We start from the raw sequence: 27,520 nt of genomic DNA, 5'->3' as shown, positions 1-27,520 counted from the left end.
TCAGAACAAATTATTGTTTCATGACGACACGTACTAATCACCTACACTTTCACTTAATCTCTTTCACACAAACTCACTTAATTGTTTATAAAGTGAGTTTGTATAGGTTATTTCTTTTTTTTACTAATCTGATCCTTTATTCTTGACGAGCGACGGATATGGGGTTCATATTTGGTAGAGGTACTTAACCGGGTACAACGTATCCCCATGTATATTGATCTACCACGCTGTACTAAAACCCGAAAACCCCGATCGGGTTCCTATTATTATCAACATACCATAAACACTTGTTCTATATAAAGATCATAATTCTTTCTGGATTTCAGTTCACGCACAAATAAATATCCATACATTTGTATGTTACGCGAGTCCGTGAAACAAACAGGAGAACGTGCTTACGAGAGCTTGCTTTTGATCAAGGCAATATTAAATCGTTATGAACGGAATATTTTAAAATGCATTTTTATTATAGGAATATTTGTTTTACATATTATGTATATAGTTATTAATTATATGTATAAGTCTTCGTTTTCCTTCTAATTTCATTTCTCCAAGTAAATAGAGCCATTGGCTCCATTACTGAATGTAACAAATACAAAGGTCACTTGAAATAGGGCGACGATGTAAGTAATGAGTTAGGAAGTTAGATTGCCTGTTACGGATTGAAAGAAAACTCATTTTTAAGGATTTGGCAATCTATGTTCTCAATGGTAAAAATAGCATGACTATATTCTCTTTCGAGTAAAAATCTACACACTTAGTCATAAAGAAAACAGTGGCATTCGTATATTAACTATTTCTAAAGATTCACTCCTGGTAATCAATTACTTCTAATAACAATAGCGATTCAATCTTAAATTAACTCATTTAATAGCCATTGGATCTGATGTGATAGAAAACTCAACTTCACAAAAACTCAACGGGATCGCTTAAGTAACTCGTAAGAGTTACAAAGTATCGGAGGAGATCTTTCGTGACGCCGGTTAATAGAAGTTAAGCTATCTTGGCATTTAAATTTTTTAACGTTAAAATAGTTTAACATCCGATCTAAGGACAGTCATCACAGCTCCTGCACACCCATTTTAGTGGGTTCGTTGAGGGAGGAGTATACTCTTTTTTTAAACAATTGAAGGTCGTATCTCACAGCGAAGATACGCATCAAAAGTCGATTCCACAGTTCGCTAGTTTCCAAAGAAAATGTCTCGTGAAGCAGACTTTGGAAGACTCCCAGTCAAACAGAACATTGCGAATTCAGTTTTCTTTGTCTCAAAATTTGTCAGCAGGAATAGTTTCCTGTTAAAATTAAAACTAATGTTTTTTACTCTCAGAAACTTGGCAGGTGTTAACAAAGTTTAAGAGAAGTTACCTCCTGTACTTTATTAAAACAGTAAAAAGCCTAATTTATTTTCTATGAATAAGAGTAACGCTTTCTAATCTCAGAGAATTAATATGAATAATTATTAAAATATGTTTGTATAACTATATCAAAAAAATCTTCATATCTTCCTTGATCCAAAGATGTTATTAGGACGATGAATAATTTATTAGATGCAAAAATCATAAATGAGAAGAACTTGGAGATATTTTCCAGATTCCACACAAAAATAAAGGTCTGTTTGGCTTTCCAACTTTTATTAGAAAAAAGTATAATTACAAAAATTACCCTATAAATGAAACTGTATTTATTAAAAATCAAAGTACTACATGGACGGAAAATGCGGTGACTGTACCTAACTATTCATATCCATACCTATAACACCTCTTAGAAGAAAATTATATGTAAAATAATTTTAAAAATTTAAACATAGTTATTATATTCCTAAGAATTGTTTGCATGCAATGTGACAATTCCGAGGGTACGGGATAGGCGTGCTGACAATTTCACCTGATGTCGTTCGGACGGGACGGGACTGACTTCATGACTAACTCAATTGATTCTTTTTGCGCTCGGGTGCTTGGACCCGGATGTGTCATCTTATTTATTTGTTGTAATTTAAATACTCTTCTAATAGTTAACAATATTTTATTTCCTTACTTGCGGAAATACAACATGGAAACTCGAAAACTTTTATTAGGCTAAAACGATTTTACGTTCGTAAACTTCAGAAAAGGGCTTTGGTGTCCGTATTTTTAAAATTAAATAAAAGTATATTTCGTATATATGTATTTGCTTTAATCAGTAAAACAATCGTACTCTTTCGTAAATCAAAAGGCAGTCTGGTAATTTAGGATCTTATAAATTTCAGTAAAAATGTTGAACATTTTTCTCCTAAGACCTAAGCGAGAAATGAGAGAATTACAAATGGAAGCAATTAATACTGTACATTCAAGCTTTGTTAACGGCTTTAGACAAGTGAATTAAGTCTTGAAAATATATTTCACAGCACATTAACTTGATGGTGTCAATTAAACGAATTAGACAATGTTATTTACTGATCTTTTGTATTGGGATCTAGATTAGATGGCACGAGATAGTGAACAATAGTTCTTTTATCCCGAGTAGGAACATCAGGTTTACAACTTTTAATGTCGGTAAAACAGGCTAAAAATGCGAAATAAAATGTCCATATTTATTATAGAACTCATTTTATATATTATACTTTTATTTAAAAATCATATTCAGATGATACATTAATAGAAATATCAAGCCTAGAATCTAGTAATAATTTAATAAAGAAGTATTTTAAGACACGAATCTATAATTCATTCAACGTGTTATGAATCCTAAACTACTTTTTTCTTCTAAAATGTTGCCAAATGTAGAACTGAATGAAGGCTATTGAAGCTGCAGCAACTAGCAAAAACCTATAAAAATATCGTTATATTAATCGTAAATCATACTTAGTCATTAAAATCCGTTCTCGGGTGGGTAATAGAAAATACATGGGGACAAAAAAAAACAGCCAGTTAGTCTCTCCTCACCAACCTCACTTCCTCCTACACGCAGTGAACCCTGTTACTTCGAGTACCCTATCATCAACATTGTGGTATCCATTCCCTTTGGAGATAGGTCGACTAACGGACGGGAGAATGGAAGTGGGGGGGGAGACTACAGCGCTATTTTCCTAAGAAATCACATAGATAGTAACACTTATGAAAATGTAAATGTATGTATGTCCCGGCTACAAGCCGCCGCCATGTGGAGTCCAGGTTGCTGTGAAATCTGATACTGATATGTTGTGAATCACCAGGCAGTGTGAATAGAATTCTACTGGAGACCTAAAGTACTATCAGTTACTTCGTAAGGAGGTCATTTTAGGAATGTTCAGGTTCTGTTAGGACCAAGAAGAAAGCTGATCATAGAGAAGGAACAAGAACTTTTCTTCATTGACATGCTAGGTATTACTGAAACACATCTTAAATGACCGGGCAACAACAACACTTGAAGAAATATGCTGTATATTTCTAAGGCCATTAAAAGGACAGCAAGAATCGTGTAGCCATATCGGTGTCTCCCATAGTAAAACGGTTCATACTAGGCAATAACTCCATATAGTCCTGAGAGTGACGGCAAAAATGAATCTTAGTCTTAATTCAAAACCATGCCGTGTCCATATAGTAGTGGTTAATGCACCCACCAGAAGCTGAAATTAAGGAATTTTATAAAGAACTATTTATTTATGTATTAACACTTATATGCCGAAACATAGAGTTGACATAATTAAATGAAAAGGAGGGCAACTGGCGGCGTTATCACTATCGAGCGATCTCTTCCAGGCAACCACTACCTATCTATCAGACACTATACAAAAGATGCCGAAACGAGACAACTGGATGGATGGGAGACCTAAAAGCCAACTTCGTGACGGAATTATATTATTAAAGTAACAAAGTATACTTTGTGAATATCCAATCGTAACTGCTTACCAGGATTTAAGGAATAAAAGAAAAGATTTAAATCATGCATGGTATTTATTACACTGTACATTAATTGGGGTGTATACAAAATATAGAGGAATTCCAAAAGATATTGTCAACACTAGCATACATTAACATGAGTGTAAACCGCTAACATACTTAAAATTCGTAACATATAACTATTTAGCAATCAGCCTCGGGAGGTTGCGTATCCTAGCTTTTATAATTTACACTGTATTTTACATAGGTTTTTACTATTACCAAAATCATTAACAGGGCATAATTACTCGTTTAAAGCCATATGAATTTAAAATTTCGGAAGTAGAATTCGCTGTATTAAAAGTGAACCCCTCTTAAGAAAAATAAAATTAGAGTTCCAATTCCGAACTCACTACAAAAAGCATTTGAGACAAATAATTTAATTCCTAAATAAATAATCACCTCTCAGGTACTGAAGACATTTATTGCAGATCGACTCTTCGATTAAATTATATTTTGACATTTGACACACAAAAAAATACATACATAAATCAATTATTATTCAAAAATAACTCAAGAACAGGAAGACATAATTTTAAGCCATAACTGAAATCAATTTGTTAAGCAAACTTCCTGTCCTTAGTACGATTTTGTGTTCGTCTGGTTAAATGTAGATGGCGCGCATATAAATTTATTGTATTGGTTGATATTTGGGTTTATTAATCATAACAGCTTACTGCAATAAATAACTATAAAATACCCATTCACGATTTCATCGTTGCTTTGGGGGATTTTTTAACATTGTATGTATACAGATTTTATCACATTTAATATGTTCAATGGTGACACGAGCAACTGACAATGTTGGTTATTCGAAATTGTGTTGTGTCTATCTTCTGATATAACTGTAAAAGTTACCATGTGTTTCGCTAAGGAGCCCACTATATATTTATGAGTTTGTATATTTCATTATTAAAATTCAACAGTTAGTCTTTCAACTATGTTGCAGGAAGGCAATAAATATTGGTATTATAGCCAACTTTAAATTAATTTAAAAAATTGAAATTTTTTAAATTACTATACATTTACAGTTTTAAACATGAATAAATAATTCAACAAAAAAAAACGAGCGATCACTCCTCTTTTGTTTTACACAACCATTTTTGAACTTTCATTGTCAGTTGCAATTATTTGTTCCTCATTCGTTCTATTTCCAATAAAATGTCCGTAAAGTACGTGTTTACTTCCAGCTCTTTCTACGGACGTTAGGTATTGGTCACACTGTATTCCAGTGTGCCATTGAAGAATGGCACTTTAAATGCAAGATTATCACTCAACCCCCACCAAAATCGGGCCGCAAAATTGATACCATCTAAAAATAAAGAAATGTATTAAGAGGTATTTACATAATAGCCTCGAATAAAAAAATCTATATAAAAATTTACACAATAAATAGAAACTATAGCTAACCACAATGATTGTACCCAACTTAACACAAAATAAAAATACTAAAGCTTATGACAACTATTCACTAAATGAGTATAATTATTATGAATTATGTACTTAAAATCAAGATTCTGACTGGATACAAAATTGATAATCAAAATTACCGGAACAAATTTTAGGCTTTATTTGTGGAACAACAAAATTTTATTTAAATTACATGCAATAAACAACTAGACGAGCAATAAAAAAGATGCTAAAAAAGGTGAATATAAAATAAAACATTAAATGGCGCTAAAACCTTTTTAGGTCGGACTATAAAATAATTGCCCTAAAACTTTCCGGTTTGTGTTGCTTGCTCTTTCATACACAATATGAGAGACAAGAACAAAAAAAATCGATTATCAGTTGAGTTACCATAGTTTTTGTGCCCTTTGCTAAAACCATAAGAAATATAAAAAGCTTTGAGATTACATTTTACATCTGTGCGAAGGGACGGAATTTATTTATTTAAATATCTCTAACATTACCATTATTTCATTAAAAACAAAACCGTAAATTTAAAATATTATAAGTTACATAAGTATTTTTCCTAATAAATCAAAAAATGAAGAAGACATCAAAAGAAGAGAAACCAATTCACATTCTATAGTTTTATAAAGTAGAGAAAAAATGATAACGCTGGAGTATTTATTTGAATTCATTATGATTTGAGATATGCCATTCAAACAATTCTGTAATATTGATGTTTAAAAAGTACAATATCGTACATCTAATTCAACTACATCTTAAAAATGGTATAAAAATCTAAAATATGTTTCTTTGAAAGCACTGCTAATTCCATGCAAAACTATTACTGAGCAGTTTACGTTTAATTTAACAATTTTGACGTTCTAAAAATGTTGATTGTATAATGTCAATTTGACACAATAAGTTTGAATTTAGAATTCCATTTCATGTCCTAGCAAAACATTATGCCAATCAGGGCCGTAGACAAAAGCATTTAGCCATAGACATATACATGACCCGGTATTGTTATTCAAAAAATGGGGCTCTAGACAAAATCACTTTTCAACAGTCGTGACCTACTAACGCCTAGCGATTTTGTCTCAAGTCTACACGGTCCCGTGATCAAACAATTAATGCCATTTCCATAAATTCCCAGGACACCCTTGCCGTAAAATGTTATGTCAATCGCGACTGTCAAAGTTTACATGATTTGATTAAATTTCATTATTATTGCAATATATTACATTGAACAAGTTTAAGTGCAAACTAAGTCACTCATTAAAAAATATGATTTTGTGAGAGGTTCCCCTGTCAAATGGTGATCAAATTTTGACATGTGAATTAGCTTGCACTTATACTGTGGCATCGTGGCTTCATATCTATATCACGTAAAAATTACATCGCGAACGTAAAGCTCTTTTGTAATATTAAATAAAAATCAACATTTTTAAACCGTCAAAACATGGACTATATTTTGGAATTACATTAGGACCCGCGTGTTTAACGTACTTCTAATCTAATTTGGTGCCCATACAACGTTCGTTGCTGTTTACAGCCTTAATAAAATTCCAATCACAGACTATTCTATCTTTACTCCCCTAATGGGATACAAGTCTTGCTAATATTGTGTATGAGCAATAGTATATGTGAACGTCAGTTGGGTTTTGGCCACATTTCCGACCTCATCTTAAAAATACGGCTATTTTGATCTATGAGATTTTTAAACAATCATAAGACCGTATTCTAAAACTCTAGTCTAAAGATCTGCCAAACAGTTTTTTCTATTAACCTTTCTTACACAAAATAAATCAGTCTTCACAACACATAACATATACGTTTTAAGTAAAGTCATCTGTCTCTTTTCATCACATGGTAATCACAATTGGTGTGAAAAAGACGGAAGATTTACATTATTTAAAATAGTAGTTTTCACTGATTTAGTTTATATAAATAAGGGGTCCGGCATTTGACAGAGCTCAAAACAAAAAAGTTTTAAAATACGAGCTTGATTAATCATCCAATTTTAATTACAATATTTGGACTACACTTAGAGAATTGAAACCATGCAAATTCTACTGTTTTTTATTTATTAAGCATGATTATATATTCTCAACACGTCCCCAATAAGCTGATCTTCTTGGCACAACACTTAGATATTCTCAAATGGCAGTTCTAAGGGAAATAGTAAATGCTGAAATCACCTACATTATCTCGCTTCACAAGCTCTATCTCTTTCTATCTTTCAATGCCAGAGAGAGACATTTCACATTATTTTTTTTAAACGTGTACAAAGCGCATATATATAAATTTATCCAAAATTGTTATAATCAAGTGCAAAATCTATTTTTGGTCATAAATATACTGATATACAAATTTATCATTAGAATATGATATACTATACAGCATACTACAAATGTAGGCATTTGCCTCATACTTTGTCTTTTACTCTAGATACAACAGATTAAACAAACAACTGGTCTAATCTTGAAACCTCATTTGGACAAGTATCGAAAAACACATAGACAAATCTTTTAAGAACCGTCAAACTATCTATGGACTTTGACATAAAACCAGATTGTCATTTCAGGTACATTTGGAATGGGTCTTTCGAAAGTTGACAATTGTTCTACCTTAACCACCTTATTCATAAAAACTAAGATAGTCTAAATGCATCGTTTTACATGAAATACTGTGTCCCTTTTCATCACAGCGTATAAATAATTTGACAGCAAGGGACGTGTAAATTTAGTTTATTTATTTTTAATAGATTTATGAATAAGGGGTAAAGTTATTTTACTAGTTTATTGGGAAACTGTAGTTGTACAACTGAGTGCACGTAGAAACTATAAATGAAACAAATTGAGAATTTCAAATACGATTTTCACTTGTCCAGTTTCAAAAGTAAACCTGAAAAACACCGCATCAGTCATTCGTATCACATATAGTCTACAATAAATGTTACTTCATTGTAACATTAACGATTCAAGATTTCGATTTAATATCGTGTCTTTCACGGAGTTAAAGACGACTTCTATATTGTGCGTGTCTATGGCAGTCGTAAAATGGTGGTAGAGTGTTGTCTTTGGTTCCCTTCGGACATTTGCGAACATGTTTAGTATGAACATTTGGACTTCCCGTGCATTGTGTGGGTCACCCGTATAATGTGGGAAATACCAGCGAATATCCGTTTCTTTACTCGCGACCTTCCGCGCAAGCAGATCTGACTTGTTGAGGAAGAGAATGATGGAGATACCTTTGAAGTTAACGTTGTTCACGATGGTGTCGAAGATATTCAGCGACTCTTCGAGACGATTTGTTTTTCTGAAATGAGATAATGTTAGTTAAAATTGAGTAATTACTGCACTTTCCATGTGATACTAAATTTAAAGTTTATTAAGCCCGCCCTAGGAAGAAAGATTTCCCTGGACTAAATTCAAAAGCAACATTCTGGACAGACATGTCACAGCTGTTTTACATATTAAAAGTATGTGTTTTTTGTAATTAAAGCTCTAGTTTAATATGTCTGTGGTAAATTTAGTTCATAAAAAAAAAGTTAAGTAGGTAAAAAACTCACTAACTAATAAAATATAATAAAATAAAACCATTAAAGTTCGCAACGGCCAGCGGAAATAACTTAGTGCCAGAGCTGATTCCAAGGACACAGCACGGTTTGGTGTCATTCAATAGAAAAAGGTAGATTTAATAAGAAAATAATGATTCGTTTATTAATTATAGATATATTATTATTGTTGTTAACAATATTCCAAATTAGTTATTAACAGGTTGATCTGAAACGGAATGCTAAACTCACTCAAAGCACTAAAATGTTATCAGAACTTTAGTATAGGAATATTTATTGATATTAATAAAAAAATCAAATTCGAAGCGGTCAACGGTCAAATTATCTCAATGATAGGTCATTTGGCGCAATTGAGATGAAAGTGACAGCACATTCACTGCTCCACTTGTGGTTAATTGGCGATCCGAATTATCGTGTAACGAGGAAGCCGGAATAATCGCGAGCCAGTTTGAAATATTTTGAATTTTTATTTAAAATACTTGCGCAAGCCAGTCCGTCGGGTTTTTAGACTAAATTAAAATCTAGATCCGCCTTTTTAAGCGCATTGAAGTCGACCGGCGAATGACTTAATTTTAATTCCTATCGACATATTAGACAGATTAGAGTTCTTTAAATTAGGTAATTCTATATATATATATATATATATATATATATATATAAATAATGAATGATGATCTTCGTAATATGTATAGCGAATTGGAGTAAAGTCCTTAAATTTCTACTGCCAAGAGCAAAGTCATTATCCGTTTCTTTATTTCGAGGGTCAAATGGGATCAGCTCCCTGGCGTTAACCTTGACGGCTTGGCCTTGGCTCTCAACAAGGCTGATAAACCTTAGGATCTTCTTCGGCCAAACGTTATCGTGGGGTCATCAAGTAAAGGAAATCAGCCGCAAACTTTACGAAGCTTCTAATCTGAGACGTCTTTCTAATTTACTTCCTATCCGCATTAAAACTATTTAGCGCAATCTCTTCTGCTTCCTATTCTCGATTATACGTTTCATATTTGTAGGAAATTCCTAGGAAAGTAGGAAAGACCTTACGCTCGATGGGATGATGACATCAAAAAAATCTCGGGTCCTCAATGGATGCAAATAGCTCGAGATAGAGAAAGATGGCAAGCCTTGGAAGAGGCCTTTACCGGAGAGGGTTCCTGATACATACTAACTGTTACAAATAATTACTAACACATAGGATAACCGGATATTAGTGGATCGGGAAATAATTTAAGGCTTATCTATCCATATATTTGTAGAAAATATGAACCTGTGTCTAAATTCCGCAGGCAGCTCGGGTGGCTACATATACGACTCAGATGTCGTCACGTCACGTCTCATCTTCTTCAACTTCTATACTCAATCCCAAAACTCCCTCTTATCTTAAAGATCATTTCAAATTCTCAGGTCCTTATATGTTAAGCTCCTCCAATAAATGTTTATTGGAAACTCTATCCCACAGCTCATCCTTCTTAGGCAATTAATTTAGGATCTCCTCCATTAAGTTTAAGGAATAGGCTACATTGGCTACACTTGGCTACTTCGCTAACATCTTTTAAAACACTTCCGCATAAACATTTCTTAACCATATCGTATCGTGATCAGTCGTGACTAAATAAAATATAAAGTTAGCGTATTTGATGTATCCTAGAACAGTTTCACAGTGTAATATTTTATACAAACATGACATCAGAACGGTAGGCAAGTAGATAAAACAATATTAAAGAGATAACGATAAGTGGTTGCCTGGAAGAGATCGCTTGAAAGCGATAAGGCCGCCAGTTGCCCTCCTAATTATGTTCAATTTCTTCCTTTATATTGTAATGTAACGAAGTGTTAATAAATAAATAAAGAAGAAGTCGACATAAACAATCCAAGGAAAAATAGCCTAAGAAAAGTACAATAATGAAGCAGTAGGAGGGCGAAAACTGGTCGACAATAACGTAAGCATAAAGCAAAGAATATATTCTGTAAAGAGACGCGCGCAATTGGTTCTGGGAGTAGGTATACCTGGCAGGAACATTGAATGATAAGAGTTCGAGAAATTCGGAGCATATATCATTCACACTTACTTTTCATAATGTGAAAATCTGTCATATGACATCTTTGGCTCAGTGAAAGTAAATATCTTTTAAGTTCAGTTGAGTAGTTAAAGTTGCTCACGAGGGAAAAACGTGGCAGAAAATGGTGGAGGCTTATATCCAAATGGGGTCCAATTTGAAATGATAAAACTAATTAATAACTAATATACAACGATAAAGTCATTTAACGAATTTAATTGAAATTAATAAAGCATCATTATATTATACATAACTATGATAACGCTTACTCAGGGAAAAAGTCGTAAATAACTATTACGACTGTTTTCATATTTTCTTATACGACTTTTTTCATATTTTCTCGTTATTGACTTCCTTGGATTTACTATAACTATAATTTTTTCAAAAGTTTTGCACAATATTATACTATAAACAAACAAGATGATATTTTTGTACGTAAATCATTTTGTACACAATATTAGTAATACTCGTTTACCTAATTTTACCGTCCCTAGATCGCAACGACCATATGAAATGCTTTAGTTTAGATTATAATCCTACCAAATAATGATAAAAACAATGCAAAATTTGAAAAACTAATAAAGAGTGCTTATAATATATCCTTGTTTCACCAAGGTCATAATATCCGCGAAATGAGTGTGACAGTTCTAATCTTTCGTCAAATTAAGCCGTCGTAATGTGTGGTCACTGTATCGTCCGTAATTATGTTTCAACAGTGAAAAAAACGTAAAAGCTTTTGCTTCTCAGTCCACTGTTTAAAATTTAAATCGTCGAATAGGAAAAAAATGTTTTCATTTGTTATGTATAAATTTATATATAATAATAGAATTACCCTAAACAAAATAGATTTTGCTTTTACGACTTTGTTCCCCGGGGGCAAGCGACATATTATTACACAATTATTTTTATGTATCAGTTCTAGCCAATTCGAAAAGAATCCGTAGCAATTCATAGTAACACATTATTGTGTACAAACTTGGCAGATGTTACAGATAACGATTTCTGGAGCGATTTCTTAATCGGAACTCTAAAAATAATGAAACTAATTGATCGGAAACACGCATTAGACGGAAACAATATAACAAATTGTATTTTGTAACAACAATAACTGATAATGCTAGTAAAACAACAACGATTGGTCACATCGGATACTTGCAAAAACATATTAATTGCTTTAAAATGACTATTATTTATTGACATATATTATATATAGATTGCATGTGTTAAAAATTGACTATAGAATGATATAAAAGCATTTCGGAGAGCATGGGTTCGTTTCTCGGCGAAACAGGATTTCGGGTTGGCTCCGTGCGTCAATGGTTATAGAAATTTAAACACACATGCCTCATTGGTCAATTACACTATAACCAAAGTCTTGGGTTTGATTCCCAAACCAATTTTTTTTTGGGTTTAAAACAATACCGGGACATTACTTACGCTTAAAAGCTCTTTATAAGATTAAGTGGTTAATCTTAACAAAGATTTGGAGCCTTCTCTGAAGAAAACAGAAAAAAATATTGCTTATGATTTCGCCATCTTTTCATTACCTACAACTCGACTTTTCCCATAATTTTAACTTTTTGTATTAAAAAATTCAATACACAAATTCATTACAAACGTAACCGTTGCCAATTTCAGCGAATGAAATTCACAAAACATTTCTACACATAAAGAAATTTAGCGACCTAAAAAATAATTTTAACTATTTATACTTTATATTTTTATAGCGTACCTAGATATCCTCGACGTCATACGACAAAACCTGCGACCTTCGAAATATTATGAAAGTGAGACATACCATTTATGAAGTTTCTCTGATATTTACATCCCGCCCGATTAGTCACGGCGTGCCTTTCCGCAGTTTCGACACTATTTGCGCACATTTATATACTTAATTTATTCAGGTATATGATCAAATATTTATTATAACCACACTATCTACCATAAATAGTGTAACCGAGTCTGACGGCGTTTTAATAACGACGTAGCTATATATGTCGCAGTAAAGTAGTTAAATCAGAGAGCTAATTGAATCTCTAGACATTTAATTAAATGTCGATGTCAAGTCGCTAGATGAAAGAAATAAAGCAGCGTCGAAAACTTTTAACTATCTGTCTGACCGAAAACCAGTGTGTTGATTAACAATGTAAAACAACACTCCGAAATGATTATTTCATTTGTTATTGTTATTTCGGTGTGATCGTGAAGAACCGAGAGCTTGGATATTCCGTGTTTTGCTTTATTGTAAATGGTTAGGTTAGTCTTGCTGCCTAGGAACGTTTAGGAAACTCGTTAAACGTTTCGTTCACTAACTTGCCTGACGGAACTTTAGGGACTTGATTGAATATGGACATTTAATTAACTGTCTAGATATTCAAATAACTCTCTGATTTAACTACTTCACTGCGACATTTGCATCATCAAGGACACGTACTAACTTAAAAATGTATCAAAGAAAGAAAACTATTTATGACTGAAATATTAAGCTGATTCCTATGAGGTAATTTATTCAAAGATTTTCCAGGTGGTGGCATCAGAGTTGATTGGATTGTATTGTCGGAGTTTTTTTATTGTTGGGAAATCCATTTACACACCCGCGCCGAGGCAACTATTATATATAAGACCTAGCCCTACTAATCCCATACCATATAGTACCTTAAGCGGTTTGCCTATATAAACATAGTAACGAAATTTATTACTATCTTTACGACATCACAACGATCCTCTTGGAACTTTATTTTTACCGTGAGCCATAATTTTTATACGATTCCGTGATGAATAAACATTATTGAAACGATTGATGATGTATGAATGCTCTGTTTCAGAAATCTGTTTTCAGCGAATCAAGGTTGTATGATTGATGTTAATAATTTCATATCAAAATTATTAAGACGGAATTATTCAATTTCTTAAATTGTCCAAGCATAAGCGACCACTAGTCTGGTTAATTATAAACTTAAAATGACCTATCCCCAGATCGCAAGGACAAATGACATTCTTTCAAATATTTTGAAAATAACTATATTTAGATCGGGGATAATGTAGCATTCTAATACAAAAATAATCTTTGACATCACTCCCAGTAGTGTTTAAGTGAGTTCATTATACAGTGTGTTAGGGTAGGAAAGCCTGTAGATGTACCCAACAAACCAATAAAAATATTATTTTAACAATACAAAAGTCAAAGCATATAGAGGAAGAGAGAGAAAAGAAAAAAAAATATTAAAACATACTCTATATGTGTTATAGATGTACGTAATGTAAATAAATGTATATACCATGAGATAACTTTCACATCACGTTTGACATTCAAGTTAAATCCTGCGTAGGTGTTCTTTACCAGACAATTAATATGACCGACACAACTAATTGATTAAGAACTATTCAAGAGCACCCACGGATGCGAATTACCAATTCACTCGATTGCGCATACAAATATTCTTCATTAACGTAAATTATATGAAATTTTCTTGCCCTAAGATTTACTTTTTTTTAATTTTGACATTTCGTTACTTCTCAATCAATGATAAATTACGAAGCAAACACACTGAGATTTCATATTTTACAGCTCAAAACCGATGCGATATTACGCATTCTCCATTTTTATTCTACGAAACTGGATATTTTTTTAAATAATAAATATATGTAAGAAAAGTATTCTTATTCAACTACGGTTTTTATTTTCTAATCAAAAACGTTGGCGCGGCCGCTGAGGTGGCAGACAGATAAACGGCACAAATATAAGTTTTCTTCCAACATTGATTTTGTTGCGTTTGGAGTAGAGACTCTCGGGCCGTGAGGATCATAAACAGAGGCGCTAATTAAATATTTACGTTGGCGTAAATGGTTGGTATCTCAGAGCTGGTGCTTTCTTCGTTCGACGAACAAGTATCGCAATACAGCGAGGAAATGCTGCTAAACTCAAAGGTGTCACCGGACTAAAGAAAATAGATTTATTCGATTGATTGATTTTCTGTTTATGTATTTTTAATTATTATTGTTACTTAATTAACAATATTGTAAACCCCTAAGTAAGGCAACATATTACAGATTTCATGCACAATATGCTCATTATTTAAATTTATACGATATTACACAAGTCATTAAAATAACAAGATATGTTTGAATTGGGATCGAGAATACTCTAAAGGCATAACACGTGAACTTGTGAACCAATATATCTATAATCGAAAAGCATATCATTCGGTTTTAATTTTATCACATAATGACAGGTGTAGTAGTAAACTTTACATATAAATGAAAACCAGTTCCCTATCTTCATGATTTTATTGTACTGGAATCGGAACATAGCTATTTCTCTGAATCCATGAATTTATATTAGTTTTACAAGGTTAGTAGGAGTAAAATATCGGCCATATTATTTCTTAGTAATCGAACGTATGTAATAAAGTATAACTCTTCTGCATATGCTGTTTTATTTCAGTCAATTATCAGTCCTCTTTTAAAAATAAACTTACAAGTGCTATTCATAAAAAAAATATTTTAATTTAATTGGAAAGTATTGTAAAGATATCCAGATTTTATGCCATGGATGTCGAGCTTGATGCGGGGACTGAAGGGCTGGGTTTACATTCACTTCCCACCAAAAACACCTCAGCTCTTCACACGCCCTTAAGCTAGACCCTCGGGGTTCGACAAGGCATTCAATACAAGGGACCCGGAATTACAATTTATTATTATTATATCTATACAGATAGACCGAATCCTCAACTGCTTATAATTGTTTAACAATACTTTCAAATATGTGGAAAATATAAAACAAATGCACCATAGAGAAAGAAAAACATTTTCGCTAGACAGAGAAAACCTTTTAGCCTCATTATCCCCAGACATGCCCGTAGACGGTTTATAGACGTCTAAATAGATGTTTTCAAAGTGGGAATCGTAACAATAGCACTGCATTGCGACATTGCATGCGATAAGACACTGAACGTATAGTGGTACTAAGACAGATTACACAAATAAGATTAAAAAGTCCCATCAACGCAGGGAGGTTCATTTTCCATCCGATCGAATCCTTTATCGATTTTTATATATATAGATGATTTCTTAGAGCAATCGTGGCCTAATCGTGCGAATATCAAGCATGAGGTCAAGCGTTCGTATTACAGCTGTGCACCGAAGGATTTTTCTTTCCAAGTCCGCAACTAACACTTGCTCGTACTATGAAAGCATACAACATGAGGAGATAATATGGCACAGAAAACTAATATAAAAATAAATACGATCAAATATCAATCATGCAATCTGTGGCTAAACCCATATAGGGTTCTACCGCCATTGGGTTATTGATATTATTAGATGTTTTTCCAAGATTTCTTTACGTGATCCAAATGAAAGACGTTCCCACTTTTAAAAAGTATTCTTGCATTATTCCAATGTTTTAAAAGTAGATCCTGGAATGTTGTTACATCGGCCTTACGGTATAGACATGTTCTACTTAATTTATTAAAAATAAATAAACCTATTTATGTCTGGGCCTCAGATTTCTGTATCTGTTTCATGATCACTTGTTAATCTAATAGACAAGTAGGTGATCCTGTGCCTGACACAAGCCGTCGACTTTTTGGGTCGAAGGCAAGCCGGTTTCCTCACGATGATTTTCACCGTTCAAGCGAATGTTAAATGCGCACATGGAATGAACGTCCAGGTGCACAGCCGGGGATCGAATCTACGAACTCAGGGATAAAAGTCGCACGCTGAAGCCGCAAGACCAACACTACTCTCTCGCTACTTGATCTATTACATAATCTATGTATTTTCATAGCCTTATATACTTATATATTACTATGTCTCATACATAGCATATGTATGAAGTCCCAAAGCCTCCCAAAAACGCATTTTGGAACTGATTTCTACTTAGTTGTCATTCAATATGTTTGTTAACCGTAACAAAAAAATAACTTTTTTTCTTTAAATACAAAACTGATCACCTAGATCAGTTTTCTGCTAGCAAATCAAAATATCGCGTTAGTCTAGTCACGTTGCATAACAATGTATTTATGTGATCAAAGGCTTGCGACGTTATCAGCCGGAAAGCTAGATTTAGCCGTATATGGTAAACAAATTCAGTACAACGATTTATTCATTCAAAATGATTTTACCTTTTGATTTTATTTTTTATTTCAGTTTAATTTTTTTATAATAGTACCTTTTATATAGATAAAATTGACCACCCTATGTGATGCAAAGTAAATAATAGAACTATATATTTTTTACGGTTTAGAAATAAATCAAGATTTAATAAGATTCCGCCTATAAAAACATAATAAACAGATTTTTTTTGTTTTAAGGTATTTTCGCCGTTATAAAAAAATATTTTTAACATTTTCAATTTTACTTATATATAAATTACTAGCTGACCCGGCAAACGTCATTTGGCCATGTATATTATTTCAAGGAAACATTTTATTTAGTTCACTAAAAATAACCTATTTAAAAAGTAGGGGTTTATCGTAGAGCGGTGACAATTAAGAGTTGTATGTATTTTCATTAAAAAAATTGTCTAAAAAATATTTTTTTGGTGTGGACACAGTTACACACTTAGGGGTTTAAAAGATAGATAGTAGCCGATTCTCAAATTTACTGAATATGCATAAAAAAATCATAAGCATCGGTCGAACCGTTTCGGAGAAGTATGGGAACAAACATTTTGACACGATAATTTTATATATAGAGATATCAATTCATAACTAATTAAATTCAAACGATATTGACCTTATTCACGGTCAATTGTTTCTTAATGAAATGTTGCCATGTGATGTTTTTTTTTAAATCGTGAATTAATTACTTTTCAGAACAACAATTAACGCGAAAAAAAAGAAAAACTTATTGACCGTATCCGTCATATAGAAATACTACACAACAATATTGTATGCATAATACACACAAACGTCAAACAACATTCGCATTTACGGGAACATAGTTGGGCAAGGCGTAATACATTTGCGTCTGTTTCAGAGAACAAGTTTTATATGCTATCAAATCATAATGTATACTTTCTATTCCCAAATTGATTTCCAGCTTACGGAGACATAACCCAGTCATTTCAGAACTCTATAAATACTAAGCATATTTTTTCCTTCTTTCAAATTGAAAAAAAAAATGTTTCATATTTATTGTACAAAAATGTAATATAAAATCATAATATGTTACATTAGAAAACCGCTGTGGTTTGTATAAATGTAACCATAGCAGTCATGTTTAGGAACGCGACAACCTACTTTGTTCCTCTGTTTCTCTTCTATACTATGCCCTAACACTATACACTACACTATACGAACACTATATATACATATAGCAGCTCAGAAGGAAATACATGGACTTTCCTGCCTAAAAAAAAATAACTTACCTGTCTTCAGACAGAACTTGATCAAACTCGGAAGACGATACTAGAAATAGTATCGAGGTTACAGAGTCGAAACATTGTGTCCACTTCTGTCGCTGCGTCCTCTGACCGCCGACGTCGACGAAGACAAATGGCACGTTGTTAATGAGGATGGGACATTCTGTTATTCCCTTGGTGGCTTTCCGACAGTGCAGAATATCCTGATGGGAGGGGATGTAGTCCGAGCGCGCGATCCGCTCCAGCTCGTCAAAGAAGTAACTTACTGAGTCGCTCTGAAAGCAGGGAAGAGGTTATGTTAAAATACATTTTTCAAAATAACATTAAAGTAAAATATTATAAAATTTATGCAACCAACAATAAAGCGTCAACTTTGCTTGTTGGATGCTAAATTTCAATTCAATTACAATTTGACACAATTTTAATATTCAAGCACATAAATAAAGTTATAAATAAGATACAGCAGTCTAAAAAATCTTATTTATAGATGAGTGCATCGTATGCAAGTTTTACATAGCCTAAAAGCCAACTTTACATAAGACGGCATTTGAATTCAGTCCAAGGGGTATTGATAATAAATTAAGTCTTTATTCACTATTAGTCATTCACACATATAAAGTCATTATTTACAAATATTTAAAAAAGAACTATTATTCTTCAACAACCAGCCGGGCTGTTTTCTACGCGCCTTTACTTTTGGCCATTCCTTATCATCCCGAGCAAGCTCACCCCGAGCGTAATAAATATACAAATTGTTGTACATTCTATTTTTATTTATAGAAAAATAAATTATTATAAAAGTAGTATTGAGCAGTATTGGCCATGTGGCATCAGCGTGGGTTCGATCCCCGACTGTGCCCCAATGGATTTTCTTTCTATGTGCGCATTTAACATTAGCTCGAACGGTGAAGGGAAACATCATCAGGAAACCGGTTTGCCTTAGACCCAAAAAGTCGACGACGTGTGTCAGGCATAGAGGGCTGATCACCTACTTGCCTATTCGATTAACAAATGATCATGAAACAGATACAGAAATCTGAGGCCCAGACCCATAAAGGTTGTAGCGCCATTGATTTATGCTTTTCTTTAAATAATTGTAGTAACTATGCTAACTGCTGCAATACTTTTAATTATTGGCTCGCTACCTATCAATAAATGAAACCACAAGTAATATCACTCATGCCTTTCGACCATAACTAACATAAACAAGACAAAATTGGCTCAAGTCCAACCAATTAGTTATTATATATTCCACACATTTATAGTAAGCTGTAACAATAACGAAACGAAACGTAAACATCTGTTTCATTCAAGCATTACTAAACTGATATCAATAAATGTATACAGAAAGGAATTCATAAAATTCACTCGGTCTAGATTAACGCCTTAAACAGCCACCGTGTCCAATGGAACAGGATTTGAGTGGACAGTAAATTTGCAAGTGTGAAGTACCAGGCAGTCTAGAGCATTTAAACGTTATTGAATTATTTCACTCAAGGGCTACCTCTTTGGAGACCTTTATTGTGACATTTTGATAAAATGAAAACGACCTCTTTCGCCTACCAACATTACATAATCTGTTTATTCAAACGTATTTTCGTCTACACAACATAACTGTAGACAAAGAAATCCAATGTTTACAAGGTACGGTGAATCATTCTAAAATGCTATCTGGTTAGCACAATAAAATGGTCACATTAGATGCAATAAAGGATGACAGGTTATACCGCGTCACACCCACAGTTCACGTTTTTAACTGTACACAATGAAAACTGACGCGGTGATTGTCGACACGGTACCGTGCTTTGCCCCAAGTAACTTCACACCACTATGCCAACTTGGCACATTGGATAAACCGCAATTAGCATACAACGAATTGGAAGAGGTCATCGTCGAGACGATAAATAGGATAGAATAGCAAATGTAATAAGATTTAAACGGTACCTTCCGGAGACGTTGGCGTCTCAACAAACCTACTTATTGCAATAATAGAGCGAGCCTGCGCATATAAAGAGAATCGAGCCGATTATAATTCATACAACATCAACATTATTGGCATGCGCTCAAGAAATACCTGTGACATAATTAGTCAACACGCAAGAACTGTCAGTGGATGACGTTCAATTATTCAACACACGGCAGGTTATATGAATGACGAAGTAGACACGCTTTAAGGATAAAGACAAAGGCTTTATTGCAAACTGGAAAGTGATAAAGTCAAGCACCTCAATGTCTTATCGGCGAATGCATAGCGCTTTCCTGTTCGGCTAATAGAGAAATTTATTCTAAAGGAGCATTATTGAAAATGACATACTACATTCAAGTTAATCGATACCGGTTTTGTTAATGGTACGATAAAAAGGTATTCAATTCTGAAAAGTAGTTCTTTCTTATCACAACCTGCTCCTACTTTGCATAAAACTAAATAATTAAAAAATTCTATTAAGAATCATTTAGAACAATTCATTGCATAATTTCGGATACATAACGACTTAGCCTGGTTCAGCCTTCAAGGTGAACTGACGTCTACAAATCAACCAAAGGACTACAATCCCCTTAGGCCGGATAAAATTCCATCTGATAAATAATCGTATTTTGAATGTATCAAAAAATGCCAATACGGTCATAGATATTAATCTCCATACTTCTAATTCACCGCTAACAGGTATAATATGCTCCTGCATTGATTATGGCATTGCGAAACAATTAAAAGGGTTAGCAACAATCAATGTCATTGTTGGGAAATATGTTGAACATTCTGAACCAGAAGATATCGCTAATGAAGGTTAATTGGAAACGAATAGTGTTCTTGCATCCGTAGAAAAACGTGCGTTCATTTCAAAACGAGTGGTATTTGATAATTCTTTGATTAAAACGTAATCGATATTAATAATTTATAGTATGTTGGGATGACTCATTATGAAACAAAGATACTTTGACGCGTTTTATAATTGCTTAACTTCAGTTAATTTACGCTGCCTTTAATACCAAACTTTACTTGTAATATGGACAATATAATACAACGATTATAACTCATGTAATACATACACAGCTGTGCATATTTTATCTGCATTTGAATTTTTACGCAAGTATGTAATCTATGTATATACACAGATCTAACCATGCATAGTAAACTAATAACCAATAATTACGGTAATAATGTTCTAGGCTCTATGACCATGAGTTATGAACTACACCATTATACCAACATTAATATGGGTTAAATCGTAGTGCATTGCCAGTTAATAAGCCACATGTATTAAGTGCAATGGATACTTACTTTATGTCGATGACGTAACGCGGAAATTCTTTATGAAAAACTTACAAAGAAAGAAATTTAAAAGCAATATACAAAATATAATCGAATAAACCGCAGTTCTTGGCGAAATTATCTCTCATTTTAAATTAACATTTATTATTCCACCAACCTTTTTAGACAGCAAAAAGTAATAGAAACGGAAACACGTTACGTCTTTTTCGATTTTATTTTGTTACTCCTCATAATTGCTTCTGATTAACATAATATTGAGAGGCCGGGCTTTTTCGTATGTTTTTGTTTTGTCTAAGCAAATTTATGTTTACTCATACATGATCGTAAGTAATACAATAATATATTCCTATTAACCATGTTTAAGAACCTATTTCAATAGTCAAATTCAATTAATCCAAATCTTAGCTCTGATAGATGACTTTCATACCGCATGTCTCTCCTATATTAAGGTTATTTGTAGCATAGCAATTAAATATTTACAAAACACAATCACTTTTATTTTAGGTTACCTCTAATTAATACTGAACGCTTTAAATTCGTACGGGTTCTAATGTTCATTTTTAAATTGAATCATATATTGCATCCTAGCGAGACTAAAACGGCAGGGATTTTTCTTTGTAAAAGAATCTTCTATGAGCGAGAGATACCCCAATATGTATATTTAATATTTATATGAGAGGAAATAACTACTACTGCATATAATTTCGTTTTTCTACATTAGGAACTTTACTAATGGGACATATAATATATAATAAAACCTTATAGAAAATACACACAAAATTCTAATATATCTTTCATAAATAGGAGTTTTCTTGTTCCATATACATTTTGGTACATAGATGTATATTGCTATACATAGCAATAGCATAGACATTAATCCTTTAAAGTAGTTAACATTTTTTTTATCGTTTTATACAATGCCTAAAGCTTGTTTTAATCTGCATTTAAGTGACAAATCATAAATTGTGATTGTACGAGTAAAGAGTGAAATGTGTCCTGAATAATTATCATAAGGAATAATACTACTATATTTTATATATAGTTATAATATTACTAACAGAGCACCTAAGAGGGAACTTTCACTAACTTAAGTAAGCTTAGACCACGGATCGCCACTTGTTACTGTCTTGACATACATCTCCCGCTTCATCCACATTCATGGTATTGGAACGTATATATGGATCAATAATCTAAAATAAATTACTATTATTTATTTAGTTATTACGTCAAACTGTGTATCTAGAGTTAAGCCACTGAATTTTTGCTTATCTTAAATCAACAATATTATACCGTTAAACAAAGATCTCACTTCAGTAATGTGCTCTAGTCATAAAAATCGAGCTTATTGTCTGTTTATAGTCTAAAAAGATCAGGGAAAATGGTATCAAACTATGGGAATTATGTATAAATATCCGAATATTGTTAATATATTTTTCACGATAAACAAGAAACTTCGTTCCACTTAAACCGCTTTACGGTAAAATTAAAACGAATTATGATTTTTTAAGTGTTTAAAAACAAAATTATAATCTACATACCCAAAAAACGTATTACTCATACAATTCCGAGAACAAAATCAAATTTACTTTGCTAACAAGGATAAAGTACGTTTTAATAAAACATCCTAAGACAACTTTACCATATTGAATGATAAAAAGTCTGCACAAGTTTTTATTAATACCAGTTCGTAGCGGCCACGTTCTACAAGAACCTATAAAACCAAAGGAACTGCAATTATGTGGTATTAAAGGATGCCAATTTACGTAATAATAATTGGTCAATAGAATCTTCTAGTCGTTTCTATTCGCTTACATATGTTTTTAGTAAATTCTACCGAAATATATAAGTCGATTTACAGACAAGTCTAACTGTTGGCTTGCTGTCCCATGCTTCTAAAGTGTTTCAGTATTAATACTACATATTTTGTATTAAAAACAAAACATTGTTTTTTAATAATACATCGCACTAGTTCTTTTCCTACTTTCTACTACATGATCCTGGTGCTGGAAAAATGTAGGACTCTTCGCAATAATGACTAGTATCGAATGTAAAACATAACAGCTGTAAATCCGCGAACAAGAAAAAGATACAAACAAAAAAATGATTCAATTCATTTTTTAGAAATATAACTTATACTTCACGCGTAAATAAACGAACATTAGTACAATCAATAATAATATCTTAGAAATGACATAGGTACATCTAGACCTAAATTAAGATCAATTCTAGATTCGAATTCCATTGCTACTTGCTACAAATGGCCATCAATTAGCTATTTAGAACTCAACCTATAAATTCACGAAATACTTTGATAATGCAGTTCCTCATTCAACAGATTCGACGTTTAGCTATAATTTTCCTAAGCTTATATTAGCACGCTCATTTTTTACGTATTTAATGTTAGCAACATATTAATCAGATATAAATTAGACTTAAAACAGCAGGTAACATTTACTACTATTTATGAAGCATAGATATTAAACTTTACGTCGACCTCAATCCTAAAACAACATAAACTTGTAACCGACATAGTATCCGCATATTTTTAGCACTAGATTCATTAAAAATTTACTAACAGCTCTCAGATAGAGGTTCAATTTTAATGTAATTTCAATTAATGGACTGAATGTCTTATAACAACTATAAGAATAAATAACAACTCCTTCATAAACATTAATTTAGATGAATATGGTCATTTTTTCATACATAGTACCGTCTGGACACAAGTACACTCCAGACACAAAGACATAACAATATATGTTTATTTGGAATGTAATTATAGTGATATATATGTAATAAAAATTGCTTTATCAAACGGATTTACGTCGGTATGACGTCGTTAATTATATAATCAATAAATGGTGCATACATAAATGAATCAGTGAAAGTTAAAATATCTTCTATAGGAAACCTGCCATTATATGCGCCGTTCTAAACAAAAGATCGTGAAGGACGAATTACCTGCTGCCATCAATTTCTTGGAACCAATGACCTAAAAAGTATACTTTTTATCACTAACTATTTTTTATAGCAGACAAGCTTTTTCTTATACGGTAAATAATAAAATATACTAAAATACTGTATGTTGCAAGTCCTAAATACTAAGTGATCTAAATCTATAAAAACTCGAGTACACCTGAGATTAGGAAACTCTCTAATGAAAGAGTGAGTAGTACACTTTTTTAATACAGAATTAAATCACCTACAACTCTAAAGTTCAACAAATATTAAAAAGTCAATTGAATATTCCAAATTATGGCACGAAGCTATGCCGTTATTAGATACGTTCCGGTCTAATGGCACACATACATTACACACATCTCGGCCGGCATTTCTCTCATTTTTAACATTCCATATGAAAGTTATTGTAATTTTTTACAGTACAAAAGGACAACAATTAATAAAAATACGTGTGTATAATAAGTAACTTTTTGATTAACATTAATCAAGAAGCAGACGAAATTTTGTAGAACCTTATTTGCTATTTCGTATTCGCACTCGGCATATGTTCTTATTCGATCACTTGTGCAAACAAAATCAGAAATAACATCCGTCAATAAGAAAGGAACATTTTTACAAAGAAAAGTTTTACAACAACGAACGTATATGCTATGTACAATATAACCAATATACAAAATATTGTGTGATTAGAAATTAATTAGGTCACAACCACCGACGATATTTCGTACGTACGTACGCAAAGTAATTATTAGAAGTTATACATAGGTACGCGGGTACATTGACCTTATCGATAAGACGATGTCTTATAACAAAAAATAGAGAAATTATTCAAACAGACAAATTGGATTAATTTGTTTCTCAAGAGTGCATTTCCATCAAGTTCTCTACGTGACATATGACGCATTACATTTATGACTAATGAAATTAGATAAGAAACACAATTATAATTATTACACTTGTATGATGTTGGGAAATTATTAAATTTTTTAATATGTAGATTACCAATAGCGTAATCATTTATTTGTGTCACGAAAATTTGTGAAATCACAAAAAAAAATTGAACTACAAAAGAAGTACAGAAGTAACTGGTGTCATATACCTAGAAGCAAGATAATTGAAAATAACCCATTCAAACTAGTAAGCTACTAGGTAAATATATTCTACAAAAGTATATATTTCAATGAAATTAGGGATCCTACCCTTATGGATAAACAGAAAATACACAATCAATATGTACAATATGGGTACCCTTTACAATTGTTTACATTCACAAAAATTGTAAGAAATAAATACCAATTATTGGGAAAATATTTAAAAATAATATGGTCTACACTTAACCATGTTTAAGGTAACCATAAACGAAAAGAGTTTAATGCAGCATTTGAAATACCTGCATTATTTTAACCCCTCTAATCCCCACTATTATTATTATGGTTACTGACCATGTAAATCAGTTTTTATTACTTATAATAACAAAATAATCAAAGCAATTGAAAATTAGAAGCATTTTTAGTTTCTTCATTGTTTGAATAAGTAAGAGTTTCTACTTACAATTAACAAAACTTATAAGTGTTATTAAATTTCATTAATCATGTCTACTGTACGACCATCATCATAAGACTTATAATAGGGCATATCTATCTATCATTCTGTTTCTATATATGTGCACAATATGAAATCCTACAAGAAGTACTTTTGAATTTTTTGAAAGCAGAATTCTTACAGTAAATTTTGATCCTTCCCAAGTGCATGTGGTATATAAAAGAGTTGATTACTGTTTTGTTAGCCAAATAAGCTAAAAGTTCTTATTTTCTTATAGCTGTAATATGGTTTATGGTTATTAAGGCTCTCTAGATTTGAATGATAGTATGTTTATTTCTACACTTTCCATTTAGTTGAATTTGAATTAAGCACTCAATTGTAGTCATTGAAATTAATAATAACTGATAGCTGTTGACTGAAAAGTCAAATAACACTTAAATACACAACCCAATAACATTTTTTGCATAATAAATATTAGACAATACATACCAATTGAAATTCTCTCCGTCTATCATAGGCTCTCTTTATGGCCCTGTCTAACCACAGGGAATGTATATGAGGTGCATAATGCATAAACAGTCGACTGTCAAGTGATACTGAACTGTTAAAGTACAGTGCCTGCTGACCAATGTCCAAATTCCGCGGGTTTTCCCAAGGAATAGCAAGCTTATCCCTCGCATCAACTAACACTTGAATGCCCTTAACAATGTTCTGATATATCACGTGCTGATACTCGCGCACTAGTTCCGGCTCAAACTTTACTTTATGTATTATTTTCATCTGCTTCAGGAATGTCGATTTTCCGCTTTCACCCGCACCAAGTAGCAAAAGTTTGACCTGTCGCCGAAGTGTTTGTTTGTCTTTCTCAAGTATTCTGTCGATCTCTTTGCTTCTGTACCGCTGCTCTATCTCCTCTGGAGATAGCTTTAGGCGCAGCCAACAAGTCAGAGCCTCTGTACAACAGGAACATGACCACAAATCGTTGGCCATTTTGCATGATTAGCGACACTCACTAGAAAAAAATCAACACGCGTATATTGCACCGCTGTAATAGTTTACAAAAAACACTGTACACATTTTTCTAATACCACTTAAATGAAAATGACAAATACGTTTTACATAAGTCCGTCTCAAAACGTACGCACGCATTCCACCCCTCCCAAACTCATTGAGAAAAATAAAAGGAGAATAAATTTAGCCGTGAAAAGTACACAACAGAGTTGCCATTTCATTTGTCAAAAGTATAGCTGTAACTAGTGGAAATGACAAACTGTCACTGTTGAAAAGTAAACAAGTGTTCCTATTCTAAAAATGATAAATAAACTGGCTTATTAAATTTTACTTTTATAATACTACGGCATTTGTTTTATTTCCCATTCATTCTGAATATTGTTATGTATCTGTATAAAAAAGTTAGTTATCTATGTCATGCTTTGACAATTGGCATTTCGTTTAAG

General features: G+C 32.6%; 1 protein-coding gene across 1 annotated transcript; it reads right to left on the bottom strand.

Moving 5' to 3' along the window:
• Window positions 1-3,893: 3,893 nt before the first annotated feature.
• Window positions 3,894-27,275, bottom strand: LOC123719946 (guanine nucleotide-binding protein subunit alpha homolog). The gene is made up of 3 exons (XM_045676287.1): window positions 26,553-27,275; window positions 18,296-18,564; window positions 3,894-8,610 (listed from the first exon to the last, which is right to left on the bottom strand). The coding sequence occupies exons 1-3, from the start codon at window positions 27,051-27,053 to the stop codon at window positions 8,253-8,255; spliced, it is 1,128 nt and encodes a 375-aa protein (XP_045532243.1). The 5' UTR covers window positions 27,054-27,275; the 3' UTR covers window positions 3,894-8,252.
• Window positions 27,276-27,520: the final 245 nt, after the last annotated feature.

The sequence above is a fragment of the Pieris brassicae genome, chromosome 2 (genome assembly GCF_905147105.1).
Source record: "Pieris brassicae chromosome 2, ilPieBrab1.1, whole genome shotgun sequence".
In the NCBI taxonomy this organism is placed as follows: domain Eukaryota; kingdom Metazoa; phylum Arthropoda; class Insecta; order Lepidoptera; family Pieridae; genus Pieris; species Pieris brassicae.
This window is presented reverse-complemented; position numbering and strand designations above follow the sequence as displayed.